Source organism: Pygocentrus nattereri, chromosome 14 (assembly GCF_015220715.1).
Source record: "Pygocentrus nattereri isolate fPygNat1 chromosome 14, fPygNat1.pri, whole genome shotgun sequence".
NCBI lineage: Eukaryota > Metazoa > Chordata > Actinopteri > Characiformes > Serrasalmidae > Pygocentrus > Pygocentrus nattereri.
In genome coordinates, this window is record NC_051224.1 from 6,632,821 (window position 1) to 6,651,531 (window position 18,711).

At 40.3% G+C, this 18,711-nt stretch overlaps 1 protein-coding gene and 1 non-coding gene across 2 annotated transcripts; one reads left to right on the plus strand and one right to left on the minus strand.

The window, feature by feature from the left end:
- Positions 1–399: 399 nt before the first annotated feature.
- trnas-gcu lies at positions 400–481 on the minus strand. The gene has a single exon. It is a non-coding gene; the product is annotated as a tRNA-Ser (tRNA).
- An 8,756-nt stretch (positions 482–9,237) lies between these two features.
- wfikkn2a (info WAP, follistatin/kazal, immunoglobulin, kunitz and netrin domain containing 2a) lies at positions 9,238–13,474 on the plus strand. Its single transcript, XM_017705830.2, has 2 exons — positions 9,238–9,753; positions 11,219–13,474. Exons 1-2 carry the CDS (start codon positions 9,565–9,567, stop codon positions 12,728–12,730), a joined length of 1,701 nt encoding a protein of 566 aa, XP_017561319.1. The 5' UTR covers positions 9,238–9,564; the 3' UTR covers positions 12,731–13,474.
- The last annotated feature ends 5,237 nt before the right edge of the window (positions 13,475–18,711 follow it).

Consider the following 18,711-nt stretch of genomic DNA (forward strand, 5'->3'; position numbering starts at 1 on the left):
TCCATCCATCAAAGCATTCAGGCAACTTGGAAAAGGCATAGTGTGTCCTTTGCCATGTAGAATTTTTTTCTTTGGGATAGGTGTCATGGAGTATTACAATATTATGGCAGAACATGAATGACACCTTTGACCTTAGGAGCAGACAAAGGTTCAACAATACTTTAATAACTAAAGACGGCTGGTTCGAAGACGAAGGGTTTCTAACCAATGCATCAAAAGGGATTAGCAGTGCATCAGCTAAAACTTTTGGGAACTCGTAAAAGCTGTTGGGGGTCATTTGCCATGGACAAAGTTTGTTCTTTTAATTGTTGATGGATAATTGTGATAGCATCTCAGAGAAAGCAATGCAATATCGACCTGAGCACAACATTTCATTTGATGATTAAAGAAACCACTTTTCGCCAAAGGTGGTATTCGAACCCACGCATGCAGAGCACAATGGATTAGCAGTCCATCGCCTTAACCTCTCGGCCACCTCGTCGACAGAGAAAGACTCATGTCGCTTATTTTCCTCTCTATAAGAATATGAATAATCCTTCTATGACTCATTATGTTTGCGTCCAGAGCACAGTGGATTAGCGGTCCATCACCTTAACCTCTCGACCTCTGTTTCTGTACTGGATAATGAAATGTGAGTCATATATTTCTGATAACACTGCACCATGAAATTGCAGTTGGTACTGAACTATTGACATCAAGAAGTCCTGAAATAGCATGTGAGAAGGGGTTTTGCGCCTCTTACCTCAAGTGCATATCAGTGTTGTGTGTTTGTGTCATGTTTGAAGACAGCTTTTGTTGCTGAAGTTGGAATTGGATCTGACATATGCAGCGCACAGGAGTCCATCTCCCTGAACTGTCGGCCAAACCGGAGAAGGTCTTGGTTGCCGTTAGCCATAGAGATTTCTTTTGTTTAAGTCAGTTTCTGGTAGAACGGAAAGAGCACCTCAGAGCAGACTTTGCACTCTTGACCTTGGATCAATGTTCAGTTTGGGGACAGCCCCTTCCTGTTCTAGCATGACTGTTCACCAGTGCACAAAGCGAGGTCCATTAAGACATGGATGAGTTTGGTGTGGAGGAACTTGATTGGCCTGCACAGTCCTGACCTCCTCCGGACTGAATACCTTTGGAATGAGTTGGAGCTGAGACTGCGAGCCAGGCCTTCTCAGGTTCTTGTGGAAGAATGGTCAAACATTCCCATAAACACACTCCGAAACGAAAGTGTTCCCAGAAGAATTGAAGCTGTTATAGCTGCAAAGGGCAGGCCGACATCATATTAAACCCTATGGATTAATAATGGGATGTCAGTCAAGTTCATATGCATGTGACTGTAGACGACAAAATACTTTTGGCAATATAGTGTATCCATGACCTTGGAGTCACTTTTGACAGCAACCTGTCCTTTGAACATCATGTAAATCAAATCACCATAACGGTCTTCCTCAACTTAAAGAACACAGCTCATCTTTACTCATTTCTCTCCTTCTCTCACTTGTCTGATTTTACCTCAGTTGTGTCATCTTCATTGGGCAAATGTGCCTGTGTTAAATGGTAGCATGCTCCTATACTGAAGGGCGTTGCAGTGTTGGTTGTGTTCACATGAATCCACTATACTGTAACGAGGAGCGAGGAGGCGGACGCATACGCCGAGATAAGTGACTTATATTGAGGGCAAATCCAGGGTCGTGGTCATGACAGTCCAGGTTCAAAGATCCAACAGGGATAGAATGAGGGACAGACATGGCAAAATACAACCAAGACTAAACCCAGAGAACAAATTACAACAGAGGCTAGAATAACAAACAGCAAACGATACATCCAACATACAGCACATCAAACAAAGACCACCAAACACAGGGCTTAAATACAAATGGATAAAAAGGGAGAGGTGGAAAACAGGTGGAACAAATCAGGGGCGGAGTCAAAAAACAAGGGGGCGAGACTGTGAATAAATCAAAACAAACACATGTGGAAGATCAAAAGTAAACAAAGCACATGGGGAGACTGGGAGGGGCCAAACGTGAAATATACTTGTTGATTGTTATTGTTTTATATCATGGTAGTGCAAAAGCACTGGAATAGGTAGGATGATTACTCCTGGAAAAAAGTGTCCAATAGTCACTAATATTATTCATTGTGTTCCTGATGGGTTAATATCACATTGTAAAGCCTCCTGATTTGCCAGGTGTTCTGGGACTGATTTCAGATGTATCTGATTGTTTTCTAATCGAAACAAAATGTGAAAGTTTAAATTCAATTAATTTGGTTAATAATATCCACCACTTAGATACAGAAAACATTGTGTAGTTGCTAATTTGTTGTATCACAGATCACCTAGGCTATACATAATGTGTGATCTGAAATTGATAGCAGGGAAATTGTAGCTTTGTTTTGGATAAAGTTTGCTAACCATCAGTTTGCTAATGTTAGTTGTCCCTTTTTTTAATTTTCAAAGACGACTTAATTTGTTGAACTTTAAACAGATTTTTTTGCTGAGATCTTCAACTAGTGAAGGTTCTTTAGTGAATGGATACAAATTCCCACAGACAAATCCAAAATCTTGTGAAAAGTCTTCCCAGAAGTGTAGAGGCTGTTACAACTGCAAAGGGGGACCAACTTCATATTCGTGTGCTTGGTTGGACTCAAATGGGATGTCCAACAATGCCATATATATTATCTATGATGTTGCATTATGTTGGGTTAGGGAGGGGGGGGGGGTGATGTCACAAGATGTCTTTTCCTACAGAAGTGTGGTCCTCAAATTGAACCCTAGCCTCTCGTGTAGGTTGAGGGGTTAATCCATGCACAGTACCCAATCTTTCAGCCATTGCCATTGCCTTTTTTGTTTTCCACATCCAGGTGAAAATCCACCTTATTCCTTATGAGAAAGACCTGTTAAACTCCAGTTGTATTTATTAGCAGTGATTAGCAGTGAGCACCTCAGGAAGCCTCAATAGTTGTACAATGTAACAATGTAAAAACAATATACAATTGTGAATTCTGATAACAGTGAAGCTAAGGTATTATTGAAACAGACTACTACTCCCAAGCACTTGGCCACATTTCTCCTTTCTTTCTGAAAATGTAAAGTAAGCTTCAAGCAGTGATTTTCAACACTATGGACTGCAGCCTCCCAGTGGACCATAGTGGTACTGCTGCTGTTTTGTGTGTGTGTGTGTGTGTGTGTGTGTGTGTGTGTGTGTGTGTGTGTGTGTGTGTGTGTGTGTGTGTGTTTTATTACATCAAGCAGACATTTAGCAAAACCAACAATTGACAAAAATAATATTATTCCCAAAAATATCTAAATATTTCAAGCTCAGTGACTGATCTGCAAGATGCATGACCCATGTACCCTACATATGTAGTTTATTTTATGAATGTATCATGAAAAAATAGCTACAAACAGGTATTCTGGGGATTTTTTGGAGTTTAGTAACTTCAATATGGTACATTTAATTATTGTTATATTTGCTTACTTTTGAAATGTTAAATCTTTTTCAGGTTGCAAAAGCTTGTGTGGTCACTTGTGTGTGCCATAAATTGCAAGAAGTTGGGAACCTCAACAAACCAGGGCTGTACCATCTGCAGGTGTACAGTGGTGTCAAAATAATAGCAGTCCAATATGACTAACCAGATTAATCATTGTTTTTGGTATAAATTATATTAGCACATGACAAACAATTTACCAGTTGGTGCAGTAGACTCAGCATTCATGATATGCATGCTCTTGAGTCTGTGTGCTTGAATAATTAAGTGAAAGGGCTGTGTTCAAAATAATAGCAGTGTGGAGGTCAATTAGTGAGGTCAATCATTCTGTGAAGAAACAGGTGTGAATCAGGTGGCCCTTATTTAAGGGTGAAGCCAGCACATTGTACATGCATTTCTCCTTGAAAGCCTGAGAAATATGGGTCGTTCGAGACATTGTTCAGAAGAACAGCGTACTTCTAAAAAAATTAAGCAGTTGATTGGAGAGGGTAAAACTTATAAAGAAGTACAGAGAATGATCGGCTGTTCAGCTAAAATGACCTCCAATGCTTTAAAATGGAAAGCTAAACCACAGAAACATAGAAGAAATCGGAAGACTACCATTCGAATGCATCGGAAAAATAGCCAGAATGATCAGCTCCAGGATGATCAAAGAAAGTCTCAAGTTACCTGTGAGTACTGTGATGGTTAGAAGATGCCTGTGTGAAGCTAATCTATTAGCAAGAAGTCCCTGCAAATTCCTACTGTTGAAAAAAAAGACATGAAGCGGATATAATTTGCCAAAGAAAACATCAACTGGCCTAAAGAGAAATGGAGAAACATTTCGTGGACTGATGAAAATAAAATTGTTCTTTTTGGGTCCAAGGGCCACAGATAGTTTGTCAGATGGACCCCAAACTTTGAATTCAAGTCACAGTACACTCTGAAGACAGTGAAGTATGGTGGTGCAAGTATTGTGATATGGGCATGTTTCTCTTACTGTGGTGCTGGGCCTATTTATCGCATACCAGTGATCATGGACTAGTTTGCATATGTCAAAATACTTGAAGAGGTCATGTTGCCTTATGCTGAAGAGGAAATGCCCTTGAAATGGGTGTTTCAACAAGACAATGACCCTAAACACACCAGTAAACGAGCAGAATCTTGGTTCCAGTCCAACAAAATTGAGGTTATGGAGTAGCCAGCCCAATCCCCAGACCATAATCTGATAGAACGCTTGTGGGGTGACATCAAAAATGCCGTTTTTGAGGCAAAACCAAGAAATGCAAATGAACTGTGGGATGTAGTCAAAGCATCCTGGGCTGGAATACCAGAAGTTGGCTGACTCTATGCAACATAGATGTGAAGCAGTTTTGTAAAGACAAATGCAGACACTGCTATTTTTGAACAGCCCAATGTTCATTTTTTTTATTTTCTGTAAAGTAGTTAAATTATATATTTTTCTCTTGTTTTGACTTAGAAAACAGTGTACAATGTTCCCAATGCATGTAAATAAAAACTATTATAAAAATGTTGTGCTTAACTCATGTTTTTGTACACACTGCTACTATTTTGAACACTACTATATATTTAACCCTTAACACACTACAAAAATAAACTTGATTTGTTATCTTAATAGCTTGGATGTGTATTCTTGTGTTTATGAGGGTGTTTACATGTTGTCAGCCCACTGTGACCATTCCAAAACTATACCAGCCCACCAGGATTTCTTCTGACCCTCTCTACAGGGTCTGTGGTTATCAACCCACCGTCATCTGCCATTGTTTAGCTTTATGGTTGAGATGCAGGATAACAAGGCTCGGGTTAGCTTTTGTTCACCATAAAGCCTTGTGACATTGATTCGGGGAGTGTGAGACAGATTAGAGCTGTGGCCCCATCACGTCAGCACAACCCTCTCTAAGCCTGTGTGGCATTTCTGAGTATGTGGGGGTAAAAGGCAGAAAAGGGCCCCTAGTGAGTAAACTTACAATTCCAGTAAAACTCCAAGCTGTCTGTACAGGCGCAGACACAGGCACTCTAATCCATTGCTGCAATAGTCACTGCTCATCAAGGCTCAGTGATTGTTGGCGCTACTCACCAACAGCTTCTGGCACAGGAAGGTTTGATAAGCTCATTGAAAAGGAGTTTTGTTGGGTAACTGTGTCAATGAGAACTAGGTGGTACTATGAGTGGATCAAATCACCTTATCCCAGATGAAAGACTCTTTAGAGCAAATTTGATCTGATTAAAATAAGTTTTTGAATAAAATAAATATTGGACATGACAAAGACACTGGCATGATTGAGTTAGTACTGATTTTTTTTACACAGTGGTAAAATGTTTTATTTTGGCTGAATAGCAGATGATAGTCTTTGTATTTTGCCTCTGGTTTGAATGGGATGGTTTGAATATGCATATTGAAATAACCAAAGTAGCAAATTGATATTTGGGTTGTGCCACCAAGCCATTCAGATTTTAAGCTTATTCAGATCCATGCAAAAATGGCCTTGTTAGTCCTCAGTAATTCAATTTTGGCAAGTGCAATGTTGTAGTTTTACACAGAATAATCCACAGTAATATTGTTTAAACACTGCTCTGTTCATGCAGTAAGCTGCTCAGAATGAGTGTTCAAAATTCTAGGTAGTCTTTCACTTTTAAATGAATTCAATATCATTTCAAAAGAGCATGATTATCACACTTATAACAGCTCTTATGAAACAGTTCTTATGAGAACCAAGATTTGTTCATGTTAGGATTCTTAAGAGTCTGATATTTGTTACTTTTTAAATGAAACACTTGTCTTTCTTACTGTTGGGACATTTTTTTTTCTAACTTCACATGAATAGAATACCTTTAGATCATATGAATAAGACCTGGTTAACTTTCTTAACCTGGTTAACTAAATTGTTGTCTTTCAACTTTATGTATCTTTGCTGACTGGATAATATTTTCTATGTGACGATTTAGATTCACACTTGTCAAACATATACTATCAAGCATGTACAGGATATTCGTCCGCTTTAGTGTTGTCATGCAGGAAACTGTGTTTTTGGGGTTTATATGTTTAAGAGGGGCACCATGTGGAGAGTGATTCCTTCGCAATATCCTGCTTTTGTTAAAGTCTTTAGGATTTTAGTGGCTTGTCTGTCATTCTTCTAATTGTGTCCATTCATCTTATTGCTAGCTGTTCTCTTCCTCTTTTACCCTAAGGGCAAATCCTCTGATTTTACAAAATAATCTTCATAATTCAATGGATGAGATGTGAACAAAGTCATTCGGAGTGGTTTGATGTGAAATGGTTAAATGTAGAGAAACTTGGAGTGAGACTTCTGAACAGTGGTGGTGGTGATGGGAACCAGTGGTTGTGATGTCTAAAAGACAAATATATCCATTTTCCTCATTATCCAAACATGCATCATTTGAGCTTTTATTTATAATGTTGTTAAAGATCAACTAGTGCTAAATGAATTGGGTGCTGTTTTACAAAAATGCATTTTGAGCCAAAACCTTATATCATGGCTAGCGATGCCTCATACTTTCAGTGAGGCATTATACACTTCAGGCATTTGGTTTCTATCAGATCCACTGTAAACAATTCTAATTTGATAAGTTTAACTAGAATGACTCAATTCACCTCAAATTACATTGAATGACTGGATGACTAGTTCCCTGCTAATCTAATTTGATTATTATATTGATGAATTCAAAGAGAGGGAGCATTATTTCTGATTCCCAAAGTACACAGTTGAGTGTCAATCACACATCACAATCTATGATGCTATTGAACTATAGGAGAACTTTACCTCAGAGGTAGTTTGGAGGTAGGAGGGTGGTCAATGTTATGGTCTATTTGCAGATAATACATATAGTAAGAGCTGTCTCTCTCCCTGTAATGCCGCAGCGGGAGCTGTGCACTGCTGTTATCCAATATCTGACATGCATTCAGTATGGTGTAGGCGCTATGTGCGGAATGCTAGGGCTCTGCTTCCCAAGGGTGAGGGGTTGAAAGGGTCTGTAGGCTTAGGGGCCAGAGTGGCAAAAACAAAACAGTCGAGCTTTTTTGAGGCCAGCATTGTAATCTGCTAAGGTTGAGGAGTTTCGGCAGAAATATAGAGTGTGTGCTTTGTGGAATATGCACCTCTATGCTGTGATAGTTGCAATTGTGTATGTGAATTCTGTGATCCTGTATTTTAGTTATTTGAAAATGAATGCAATTATCTGACATACGCTTGAAAAGGTGACCAAAATGTTAGCATTCTGTGCCGTAGCAAGCAATAAAATTACTTAGATATTGGAATTGTCCAAAGAAAAATATAATTCTCCAAAATATTAACTTTACAGCAGCAAACATGGACTTTTTACACAATGTGGGCTCAAATGATGTAGATGGAGATGCATTTTTTTTTACCTACAAATATAGCTCTAATGTCTTCATATAAATATTTCAGAGCGTAGAGTTAGTGATATAGATTGTTCCTCTTATTGGCCAGCTCTGGTGTCTGTTTTGTTCTCTCTCTCGCACTCTTTCTTTGTGCATGTGTGTCTGGTGGGCGGGGAGGGGGTGGGGGTGAGGGGGGTCTGTGCATGTGTGAACAGCAGACACAGTAGGCCTCTAAGAGGTTAGGGACAGGGGGTTGTGGGCCTCAGTAACCCAGCGTGAGCTGAGCTTGGGAAGAACACACTGAAGAACAGACAAGTGTTTCATATACAACTTTGCATACAAGATGATCTTAATCTGATTTCAGTTTAGGCTTACTGTACTAGCAACCCAGTCAACTGTGTCAAAAACACTACCACTACACTACAATAGATGCTTTAAAAAGCTGCCAGACGTTGCCAGAAAAAAAAAAAAAAAGATTTGAGATAGCATGTGCAAATGAATGTGCATTTGTCTGCGGGTCTTTCAGACGCCTCGTCAAGTCAGAGTGACCCTCAGCGTCTGCAGCATCCAGACAAAAAAAAAAAAAAAAGCAAAACTGGAAACAAACACATAATGGTGTTTTTTTCCTGCACTGACTTAAATCTTCATATTCTTAAAACCTTCATATTCTACCAAATGAACATCTCTAATTATTTCCCTATGTGCTTTTCATAAGCCCCAAACACCTCAGCCCATCGCGTCAAAGATCATGGAGGCTAATTATGTGCAAAGAGCAATGCTACATGACATAATAACCCTTTGTGTGATGGCTGGTTTGCACCGCAGGTCACATCTTTGAACCAGAAGACCTCCACCCCAGGAGCCCCCCCACACCTGGAGTTCCCCAAGTCTGACCACGTCTCACACCATGAGACATAATCATGATTGTGTTTTTTTTTTTTTTGAAACCTGATTAGTGAACACACTGCTGAATAATTTCATGAAAAAGTTTGGTTCCTGGTGGTCTTCATTAATCACTAATGGTATTTTTTGGATGGGTTGATATACTAATGGTATAACTGGTGTTCCGGGATGTGAGTGATGGTTACCTAATGCGGTCTAAAGATGTTTTAGAAGGAAACTAGTGGTTTCTTACGGGAACAGTTAAGCCAATTCCCAATAGAAAGAAGAACCACCACGTTTTAATCCTAATGCGTCTGTGCGTCTTTTTCAGCAGGGCAAGTTAACTGGTTAAAACGACATTTTACATTGCATGTGCCTTAATGCCAGTAAGGCTGTCTTCTTTACACACGAGGAGAGTAAAGGGTTAAAAGATGTTGCTGTTCGTCATACAGGTGCCACTCCGACTGTAGAGCTTAAATGCCAAATGTGTAAATCAAATTAGAGAAGCTCAGCTGCGCTTTGCGCGGAATTTGCTTGGAGAGCTGAGGAAAGCTTTCCGAAATCCAGCGTTAGATATTAAGTAATAGGGCTGAAACATCGCTACCTAATCTCATAGGACTATTAAAAGGTGGCGTGGAGCACCGACTTCTCCACTTCGGGAGCTCCCTGTGCTGAACCAGGCGCCCCTCTCGCCCCTCTCGCGAGCGCACACCGACCCCATCCGCCGCTTATTTCCACTGAAGTTCTTCGCCGGTTTTGTGCGCGACGCTGAGACCGTGTCGATCCGCAGGAAGGCGTTTTCGCTCCGCTGCGTGTCCGCCTGCCTTTACGCGTTGGAAATGTGGTGGATGCTGTTCCCCCGCTGGATCTGGTTTTTGTTTGGGCAGCTCTGCGTCCTGCGCCCGGTCAGGGCGATGACTATCTCCAAAGTGGTGTATTCCCACGCGGGCATGTGTCCCAATGAGATGAATCCCAACCTCTGGGTGGACGCCATGAGTACCTGCATGCGCGAGTGCGAATCCGATCAGGTGAGGGGGGTCTCCAGCAGTAGTTATGGTAAAGTTTTTTTGTTTTGTTTTTTGTTGTTGTTTATTTTTCTGGTAGAGTAATCCGGTTTAGCCGTCTCATTGAAGATGAACACGTCGTATTTAATGTTGTTTTAATCAAAGCAGCACGCAGTTTTAGTAGAAAATAGCCTAAAATGTTATATGACATGTTTTTATCCTCTTTTTTGCATTCTAAGGTAAGATTGTTTACATTTATGAGTTATTAAAACAAATGCCAACACTTTACCGAACAGCAGCATTCATAAGGCTGTATGGCATTTACATGAAATCAGTTGACTACATAAAATGAAAAGTCTTGTTCATATTTTTTTTTTGGGGGGGGGGGGGGTTGTATTCTAATTTCTGAGTTTACTGAAGGCACTTAACTTAAGGTTCATAAGGCTACATAACACCTACATAAGCTTCTTCCAGTATTCTACATAAATATCATGTCTTTTTTCCTGTTTTCTTGTTTACATCCATAAGTTAAGTGATGCATATAAGCACTTTACTGTGCTTGATAGCACTTTACTGAAGGTAGCATTCATTATGGTACATGAATCCTAAATAAGTCTTTAAAAGTACTCTAGATAAAATATGTCTAATGTTTTCATTCTCATTTTTTGTTATGCTAAAGTTAGTTCATTTACATTTTTGAGTTAAATAATAAAAATACAACATACTAAGCATTTACTGAATTGTAGTATTCCTAAGGCTACATAAGTCACATAAAGCTATATCAGTATGTAAAATGTAATGTTTAATGCTTTTTCTGTTTTTTTTTTTTTTGTATTCTAAAGTAAGCTTGTTTACATTTATGAATTAAGCAATTTAAAATAAAGGACAACACTTTATCTAACGGCAGCATTTTTAAGGCTACATGACTCCTACATAATCCTTTAATGACAACTGAAATAAACCTGTATGCAAATTTTTAAAGGCTTATTTTAAAAAGTGCCAATTGTCATAAAAGCTCCTGCTGTTAATGTTGATGTCATTTCTCCTCAGAAAGTGTTGCTGATGCTTTGTGGGGGGGGGGAAGCCTTTATAAATGTTCAGAGAGATTTCTGTCAGTTGTCATGAAAGGCTTACGTAGGTGTTGTGTAGCCTTATGAACCGTGCCCTTCAATTGAAGTGTTACTAAAAAACCAACATTGTGGCAGATCAGCAGGTGTCCAAACTCAGAAGTGCCATAAGTCAATACAATAATTCATAAACCAATGCTAAATCCAGATCACTGTAAGTAAAAATGTTGTATTAGAAATGTCATATTACATTACGATTGAACTATGTATGTCTTTATTTCAAAAATAACCTTTAAGCTATACCCTGAAATAGGAAATACATTTTTGGTCCTCTTCTTTAACTAGCATCTTTAGAAATGAGATTAAGATTATATAAAGAGTAAAGCATTGCTGATGGATATTCTTATTTCCATGACCCCTAGGACTGTGAGACCTTTGAGAAATGCTGTTTAAACGTGTGTGGAAGCAAGAGCTGCGTGGCTGCAAGGTATATGGACATAAAGGGGAACAAAGGACCAATGGGAATGCCAAAGGAGGCCACTTGCGACAAGTTCATGTGTACGCAGCAGGGCTCCGAATGTGACATCTGGGATGGGCAGCCAGTGTGCAAGTGTCGAGACCGCTGTGAACGGGAACCTCATTTCACCTGTGCCTCGGATGGCATGACCTACTACAACAAATGTTACATGGATGCAGAGGCCTGTTCTAAGGGTGTGACCCTCACTGAGGTCACCTGCCGGTACCACCTCATGTGGCCCAATACCAGCCCTCTACCCGAGGAAACAACCATGCATCCCACCACGGTTCACCTGGAGACAACTCCTATGGACATTCAGCCCCCAACCATGATCAGCAATCCAGCGCACAACTTTGTGTTCGTGGGTGAGACGGCAAGCTTCTTGTGTGAAGTGACTGGTAAGCCCAAACCAGAGATTACCTGGGAGAAGCAGATAGAGGGGAAGGAGAACACGGTTATGCGGCCCAACCACGTACGAGGCAACGTAGTTGTGACTAACATTGCCCAGCTTGTGATCTACAATGCACAGCTTCAGGATGCTGGTATCTACACCTGCACCGCCAAGAATCTAGGTGGATCTGTACAAACTCACTTCCCATTGTCTGTCATCCGTAGGGAGCAGGGAAAGGATGACGGCTGGGCAAACTCCACTCGTCTGCCTGCTGAGGAGTGCCTGAAAGCACCTGACATGGGTGACTGTGGGGAGGAGAGCATCAGCTGGTACTATGAAGCCAAACGCAACAACTGCTTCACCTTCACCTACAGCCAGTGCAACAAAAACAGGAATCACTTTGACACATATGAGTCATGCATGCTTTCCTGTGGTGCAGAACTGGCAGCCCCCTGCTCCCTGCCCAGCCTTCAGGGACCCTGTAAAGCCTATGAGCCACGCTGGTCATACAACCATCTCCTTAAGCAGTGCCAGTCATTTGTCTATGGTGGCTGTGGTGGCAATGAGAACAATTTTGAAAGCAAGGAGGCCTGTGAGGAGATGTGTCCCTTCCCCAAGAACCACAACTGCAAGCTGTGCAAGCCACGGCAGAGGATGGTCACCAGCTTCTGCAAGAGTGACTTTGTGATCTTGGGCCGTATGACAGAGCTGACAGAGGACCAGGACTCGGGTCATGCGCTCATCACTGTAGAGGAGATCCTGAAAGACGAGAAAATGGGCCTGAAATTCTTTGGTCAGGAGCCACTGGAGGTGACACTGCTTAACATGGACTGGAACTGTCCATGTCCCAACATCACTAATGCAGAGGGCCAACTGATTATCATGGGGGAGGTGCACAACGGCATGGCAGTGTTGCAGCCTGATAGCTTTGTTGGCAGCTCCAGCAGTCGCCGTGTACGCAAGCTCCGCGAGGTCATCAACAAGAAGACATGTGCCTTTCTCAAGGAGTTTGGCAACACACAATAGCCAGTGCTGTTCCTTTGCTATGGACTCACTGGAGACACAATGGCTGTCTTTTTTCTGCCTGTCCTTTGCAATAAAGACAGAATGAGCCACAGGCATATTTTGAAATAATCATGCTCCATAATTTAGCACTTGGATTGTTTGGAGAAGCAATGCAAAAAACTCTATAAATTTCCTAATAAAATGATTACACAGGTAACGCCATTGTACAAACTGAAATGATTACCTATTTACATGTTTATACTATAGTCTGAAGTCTTTTTGAGCACTTATGTTGTACAAAGTTGGAAAGATCTTTTTTATATGACTAAAACTTAAGCTCTCATTACAGGATATTCTAAATGCCTCATAGGCAATCACTTAAGCTATTTCTAATGGCCTTCAGGTCAAGTATGAAAAAGTGGCAAACCTTTCTAACTTTCCATATGTTTACTCTTAGTTATTTTATTGTCAATTTGAATCAAGAAATGTTCCGTGTATGTTCTTGCACCTTGGAATGAAGTTTTAGTATATTTACCCTCACTTTGATTGATTATTTTATATTGTACTTATTTATTTTACCAGCCTAACTTTTCATACCTACCATGAACTGAATGATTAAGTAGTCCTTAAAATGCTTTATAAAGTATGTGTGTTGTCAAAATATTATGAGATAACTTTGAATTAACAAAATTACTGATTTTATTGTCCGTGTAAATGTAAATAACACTTATGAGAAAAAAAGGTGATTAAAGTACATTTTCTGCACTCTCTCTTCTCTCCTTTATTGGTTTATTTCTTTACCGACATAGTTGTGAGTAAGCATGCAAGTATTCAGACTTAAGCACAATGGGTTTTCTGCTCTGCTTTGTAAAGAGGGACATTTTATGCTGGATCATTCCCTCCCCTTTCTCATTCTTCCATTGTCGGTCAGCGCTGGCCCTCGTACTTGAGCAGGTCACATTCCAGCTGTACGGTGGTGGAAGTTAGGGGGGGTTGCTGGGGGACAGAGGGGGGCCAGTCTGATCCGTGTGTTGTGTCTGGGTCTGGGGCTCACTCCTCTCCCGCCGACCTTTCATGTGAGTGCTTGGGCTCTTGCAGCCGAGCACCCTGCTGCCTGGCCCCTCTCATCTTCTCGGCCCAACTCCAGCCATGCCGTGACACTACGCTGGTGGGGAACCTCATGCACACTCACACACACACACACACACACACACACACACATATACACATGCACACATACACCATGCTGTAGTTTAAAGGCAGAGCTTTGAAATCTTGACTTGAGCCGGATGGGAGAGAGAGGGCCAATACATGCTTGTTTTCCCCAAAGTGGGCCTCTGATCTTGGCTACCTCAGGCTGTCCAATGAGGCCCAGGTCCATGACCCTCTAAGAGGCTAATGAAAAGGGGTGGGGGTGGGGGTAGGGGTGGGGGGGGCATTGAGAGCAAGAGGGAGAGAGTTCATTAAAACTGTTGACAAGTGTCAAGTACAGCAGTCAGGCTCAAGTTCACTGGCTGCTGACAGCTCATTCCAACAAAGGCACTATTTTCCCCCCTTAACTCTGGTCCGCTTTCGCTAATTATGAACACTTAAACCTGCAGACGACAGCCATGTCATGTTTTAACTTGTGTCAGTCTTCCTCAACTAATTATATAAAAGAACAAATTCCTATGTATATCACATTTGAGAAACAGTATATAGAATGTAGTACTAAGATATAGGTAATAATAATTGTATCACCAAAACTCAAGCTTTTGTGGGATGGAAAGTGCAACATTTTGTACAGCTGAATACATTGTTGAATGAATGCATCTAATCACTCAAAAAGTACTTTCATGCTTACAGGGCATTCAGCTTAATTGTTTCACTTCATCGGACTATCTCAAGGTCATTTATTTCCATAAATGCCTGACTTCTCTCAACCACTGGCATGTTTGCCACACTGACATCTGCTGGCCATTATGAGAAGTGCATGGACAGATAAATAGAAGCACAATGTTAAGTGATTTGTTTATCGCTGCTGTTGGAACAAAACCTTGTACTTCTAAAATCATAGCTTTACACAAGAAGCGAAAAATACAAGTTGCTTGTAATGTAAATGTTGTTTTTAAAATCATTTGGGCCGTTTCACCATAAAATTTACCCATAATGTAAAGGGAATTTTCAAATTATGTCAAAACCTAAAGGTATTTCACGAGGTATTGTTACAGCAATGTTATGCTTCTTTCTACTGTAACACTTGATTGCTTAAACAAAGTGTATTAGCTTTTGGGAAACACAGAAGTCACCAGGACATGGACTGAGAACGTCATTTATCTATGTGCTTTGTGATTTATGAAAGTAAGATGTTTCCTAGTTCTTTATCTCAGGGACTTAGCTGAAGATCAGAATACTTTCCAAAGATACACAATTTCAAATAATTTCATGTTATATTTTGTGTAATACAGAATACTCTAAGGCAATGATGGGGAACTGAAGACCAGAGTCCAGCACAGTTTGGTAATTTCCCTGCTCTAATACACCAACTAACCTGGTAATCAGCTAGGTTGAATGTTTGTCGGAAGAGGAAAATCACCACGTTGTGCAAGAATCTGTCCCTCCAGGACCAGACTTCCCCACCACTGTTCTAGGGATAACAAAGCAACAATTAGATTCTTCATTGTTCTCTGAGAGGAAATTTCTTTTGACAGTCTGTGCCGTACATGCATACAAAAAAAAACAAATAGCATACATCCAAACATCACAGAACTGCAGGCAGCCCTCCTTTATAGTGTATAAACATAATAGCACTTCTTAAAATAGCCATATTGTTGAGGACTTACAGGTGTGCACGGGGAGGCCTATCATCTTTGAGTGCAGTATGACTGAGATGTTCAAGTTTGTTAATAATACATAATTGTAAATATTTTACCTACGTTTTCACCTTATGTCTTTAGCAGATATCCATGTACTTCTCCTTCTCCACCACTATATGTGGCATTTGCAAGTCATCATAATGAGCATGTTTCCCATATTTATGACTTAGCATCTGCTCTTCATGACATCAAATCTATTCATTGTTACTTATTGTGTCATAGTAATGATAACATATCTCAGTTATGACATACAATTTCATAATTATTTTCTATGACTTAGTGTCTCACACTAATGACTCAGAATCTCATAAATACTAGTCTTATTTTGAGATAGCAAGTCATTATTATGAAAACTTAAGTCATAATTATGAGAACCTTCTCATTATTATCAGACAATGTAATTTTGATTATATTCTAAGTCATAATAGCTTTTTACTTATGACATACCATATGGCCTTTCTTAAAAAGGCGCAAACTGTTTCCATAGACATGTATAATTATTTACAGTGCATGCTTTGATTTTGACAGCCTTTTTACGATCATTAGTTGTATATGTGTTGTTAAGCATATTTAAAAAAAACAAACAAACATATATTTGTAATCATTATTACAAACATTTTATTCTAGTATGCAGAATATGCTGGCCATTTGGTGCATTTGACTAGTACCTATGTAGTTCTCCATGTGCACATGTTGAAATGCCTCAGCCTGCCTAATAGAATGGACCACTGATAGGACATAACACCCGGGGTTCGGGCGTGGTAAATGTCATTTCTGCTCAGTAACGTGGAAATCGGACTTCTGTCCAAAAAGCACAGCCACAAACAAAACAGCATAAAAAAAAAAACATTAGCGAGACCACGTGACCTTGTCAAGTTTTTCCACCCTCAAATAACAAATGCTACCACCGTTGCTCAGTCCACAGTAGGCAGCAACCTGTTTTCAGAATTCAAAGTCAGCTCCTCACTGTTGCAGGTCCTGATTGCTGTGTGTCAGCCACTGACTCATCATTTCATGCACAGCTGGTCATGTTGCCAGGCAAAAAAGAGTGTTCTGAAATAAACAGCACAGCTAAGGTGATGCAAAGTCTTTACAATGTTGTAGAGAGATTAAGCACAGCAGGTCAGGAGTACTTGACCTCTAGAATGCACACAATAAGTTGTACTAAACATGCAGATACAGCAGTACAAATAAACTCATCACTAAAGTAGTGGTTCTCAAATTGATTCTTAGGACCATATTTTTGCTCCAGCTCCACTCGTAACACATAAGGATTGAGCACAATGTGGTCCTTTTTGGGGGGTCCTTAGGGCTGGTTAGAACCACTGTGCTAAGTAAGCATCCTTTTGAGTATCATCCCGTTTCTTTTTAAAGACTTGCCCATTGAAAGACTCTTGAGGAAACTTAAAGATCTCCAAATAACCTTTTCTGGCACATTTATTTTGAAGAGTGTACCAGCAGCCTTATACTGAGTCAAGCTGCTACAAGTTTTTATTGTCATTAGATGGCGCCAAAACACTAGTTCTCTCTTCTTTGGTGCTTACATGGGTCTAGCTACTCACAATGTAATATTATATCATTGCTCTTCCAGGAGCTGAAGGCCAATACATGATATATGCTGATTTCATGTTCTTTTGTCTCTATAACACAAAGGCAATGTGCACAAGGGTCATTAGTGAGTGAGCATGGGTCACGTTTAGAAAATCAAGACAAAGACATCAGTTCCTGTAGTGTTTCAGCTTAGATAATTTAGAAAGGTTAGTGGCAGCAGTGTCGAACATTTTGCCTCTGATGCACGACTGCAGGCATCGCACATGAGATGATGCAGAAGACATGACCTCATTTGCCTTTGCAGTTGCTATGGCAACTCAGGAAAGCACAGGCATCATTAATGTACACATAGCAGTTTAGCTTAGCACGTTTGATAGAGCTTTCTTTCTATGATTTTCTGTTATGCTAAAACCCCTACAGCGGCAAGCCAAACTGGTTTATTAAGCTTGTGGTAGTGGGTGGTGATGTCGACAAGGCTGTCACGTGAGCCTGGACATCATAGAGAGCCTAACAAAAGTGAATTAACTCCTTAAACCATAAGAGCCTATTTGGGAGGGCCCATTCACATAACTTATATATTAGTTTTATTGCAGTTACTGAATAATTAATGGTAATTACTGAATAATAAGTGATGAAGGGCTTGATGTATGCACTGTGTACAAAAAGATTTGTACAATTTGAGTTATACGGAGTGTTTCACCCTGGACTGTTGACTGAATGAGGCACAGTTCAGGGCATCATTTAATATATTACTCTTGAAGGCACAGCAACATAGCCCAAAAGTCTGTTTAATTCTAAGGGTTGAAGGAAGGTCAGAAAGTAGTCATTTAAAAGTGAATTATAACTGTTTTGTCCAAAGGTTTGAAATCCATACTTTTTCTTATCTTGATTTATTAAGCTCAAAGTTTGAAAGCACTAATACAAAATGAGAGAGGAGGCCTGTATACACAATGAGGCACCTAAAGGGGATTGGCATGAATTAGAAGTGAGATGAGGCTAAGATTAAGTCACTAAAATGACTGTTTTGTTGAATGCTTTTCATCTGTGGTCTGTTCAAAGAAAGCAGAGGCTTGTTCTGCCACTGGGAATCTGCCCTGAATAAAATATGGAGATGTCAAAAATGTCCACAACCCCTTCCAGCCCCATTCTCTGCTGTTTTAAGAGGTGGGGCGTGGATGGACAGTGAACTCTGTGCCGTTGCTCAGTGACCTTCTCAGCCAGCAAGAGTCCACTGGCTTGTCAAATCCCGGCCCCATAATTACTTACTGCTTCTAGCAGGTGGGAAGAAATAGCAGGACGTGTGTGGTGTAATAAGCAGAGCGAGGGAAGAGGGGAGGAGGGAGTAATCTAGTGAATAATCAACATCATAAATCATTGGCTTTATTGATCTCGACTGCGGGATCAATAAGGCAGATGTTAGGTGGGGGAGCCACGCAACACAAATATCAGCTTGACCTTTTATGCATAACCATGACATATCATAGTGCTAAATAATCCCATGTTCACAATATGCATGTAAAGGGGTATATTAGACATTGCATTGAATTTGTCACAAGCCCATGACAGCACCAATGGCTTGTGTTTTGAATTTGTAAT

What these genes read in the sequence shown, in the direction of transcription:
- wfikkn2a (XM_017705830.2), top strand. Translation starts at nt 9,565, where the DNA reads ATGTGGTGGATGCTGTTCCCCCGCTGGATCTGGTTTTTGTTTGGGCAG. An exon ending in GCGAGTGCGAATCCGATCAG is followed by an intron (nt 9,754 to 11,218) that starts GTGAGGGGGGTC and finishes CATGACCCCTAG; the next exon opens with GACTGTGAGACCTTTGAGAA.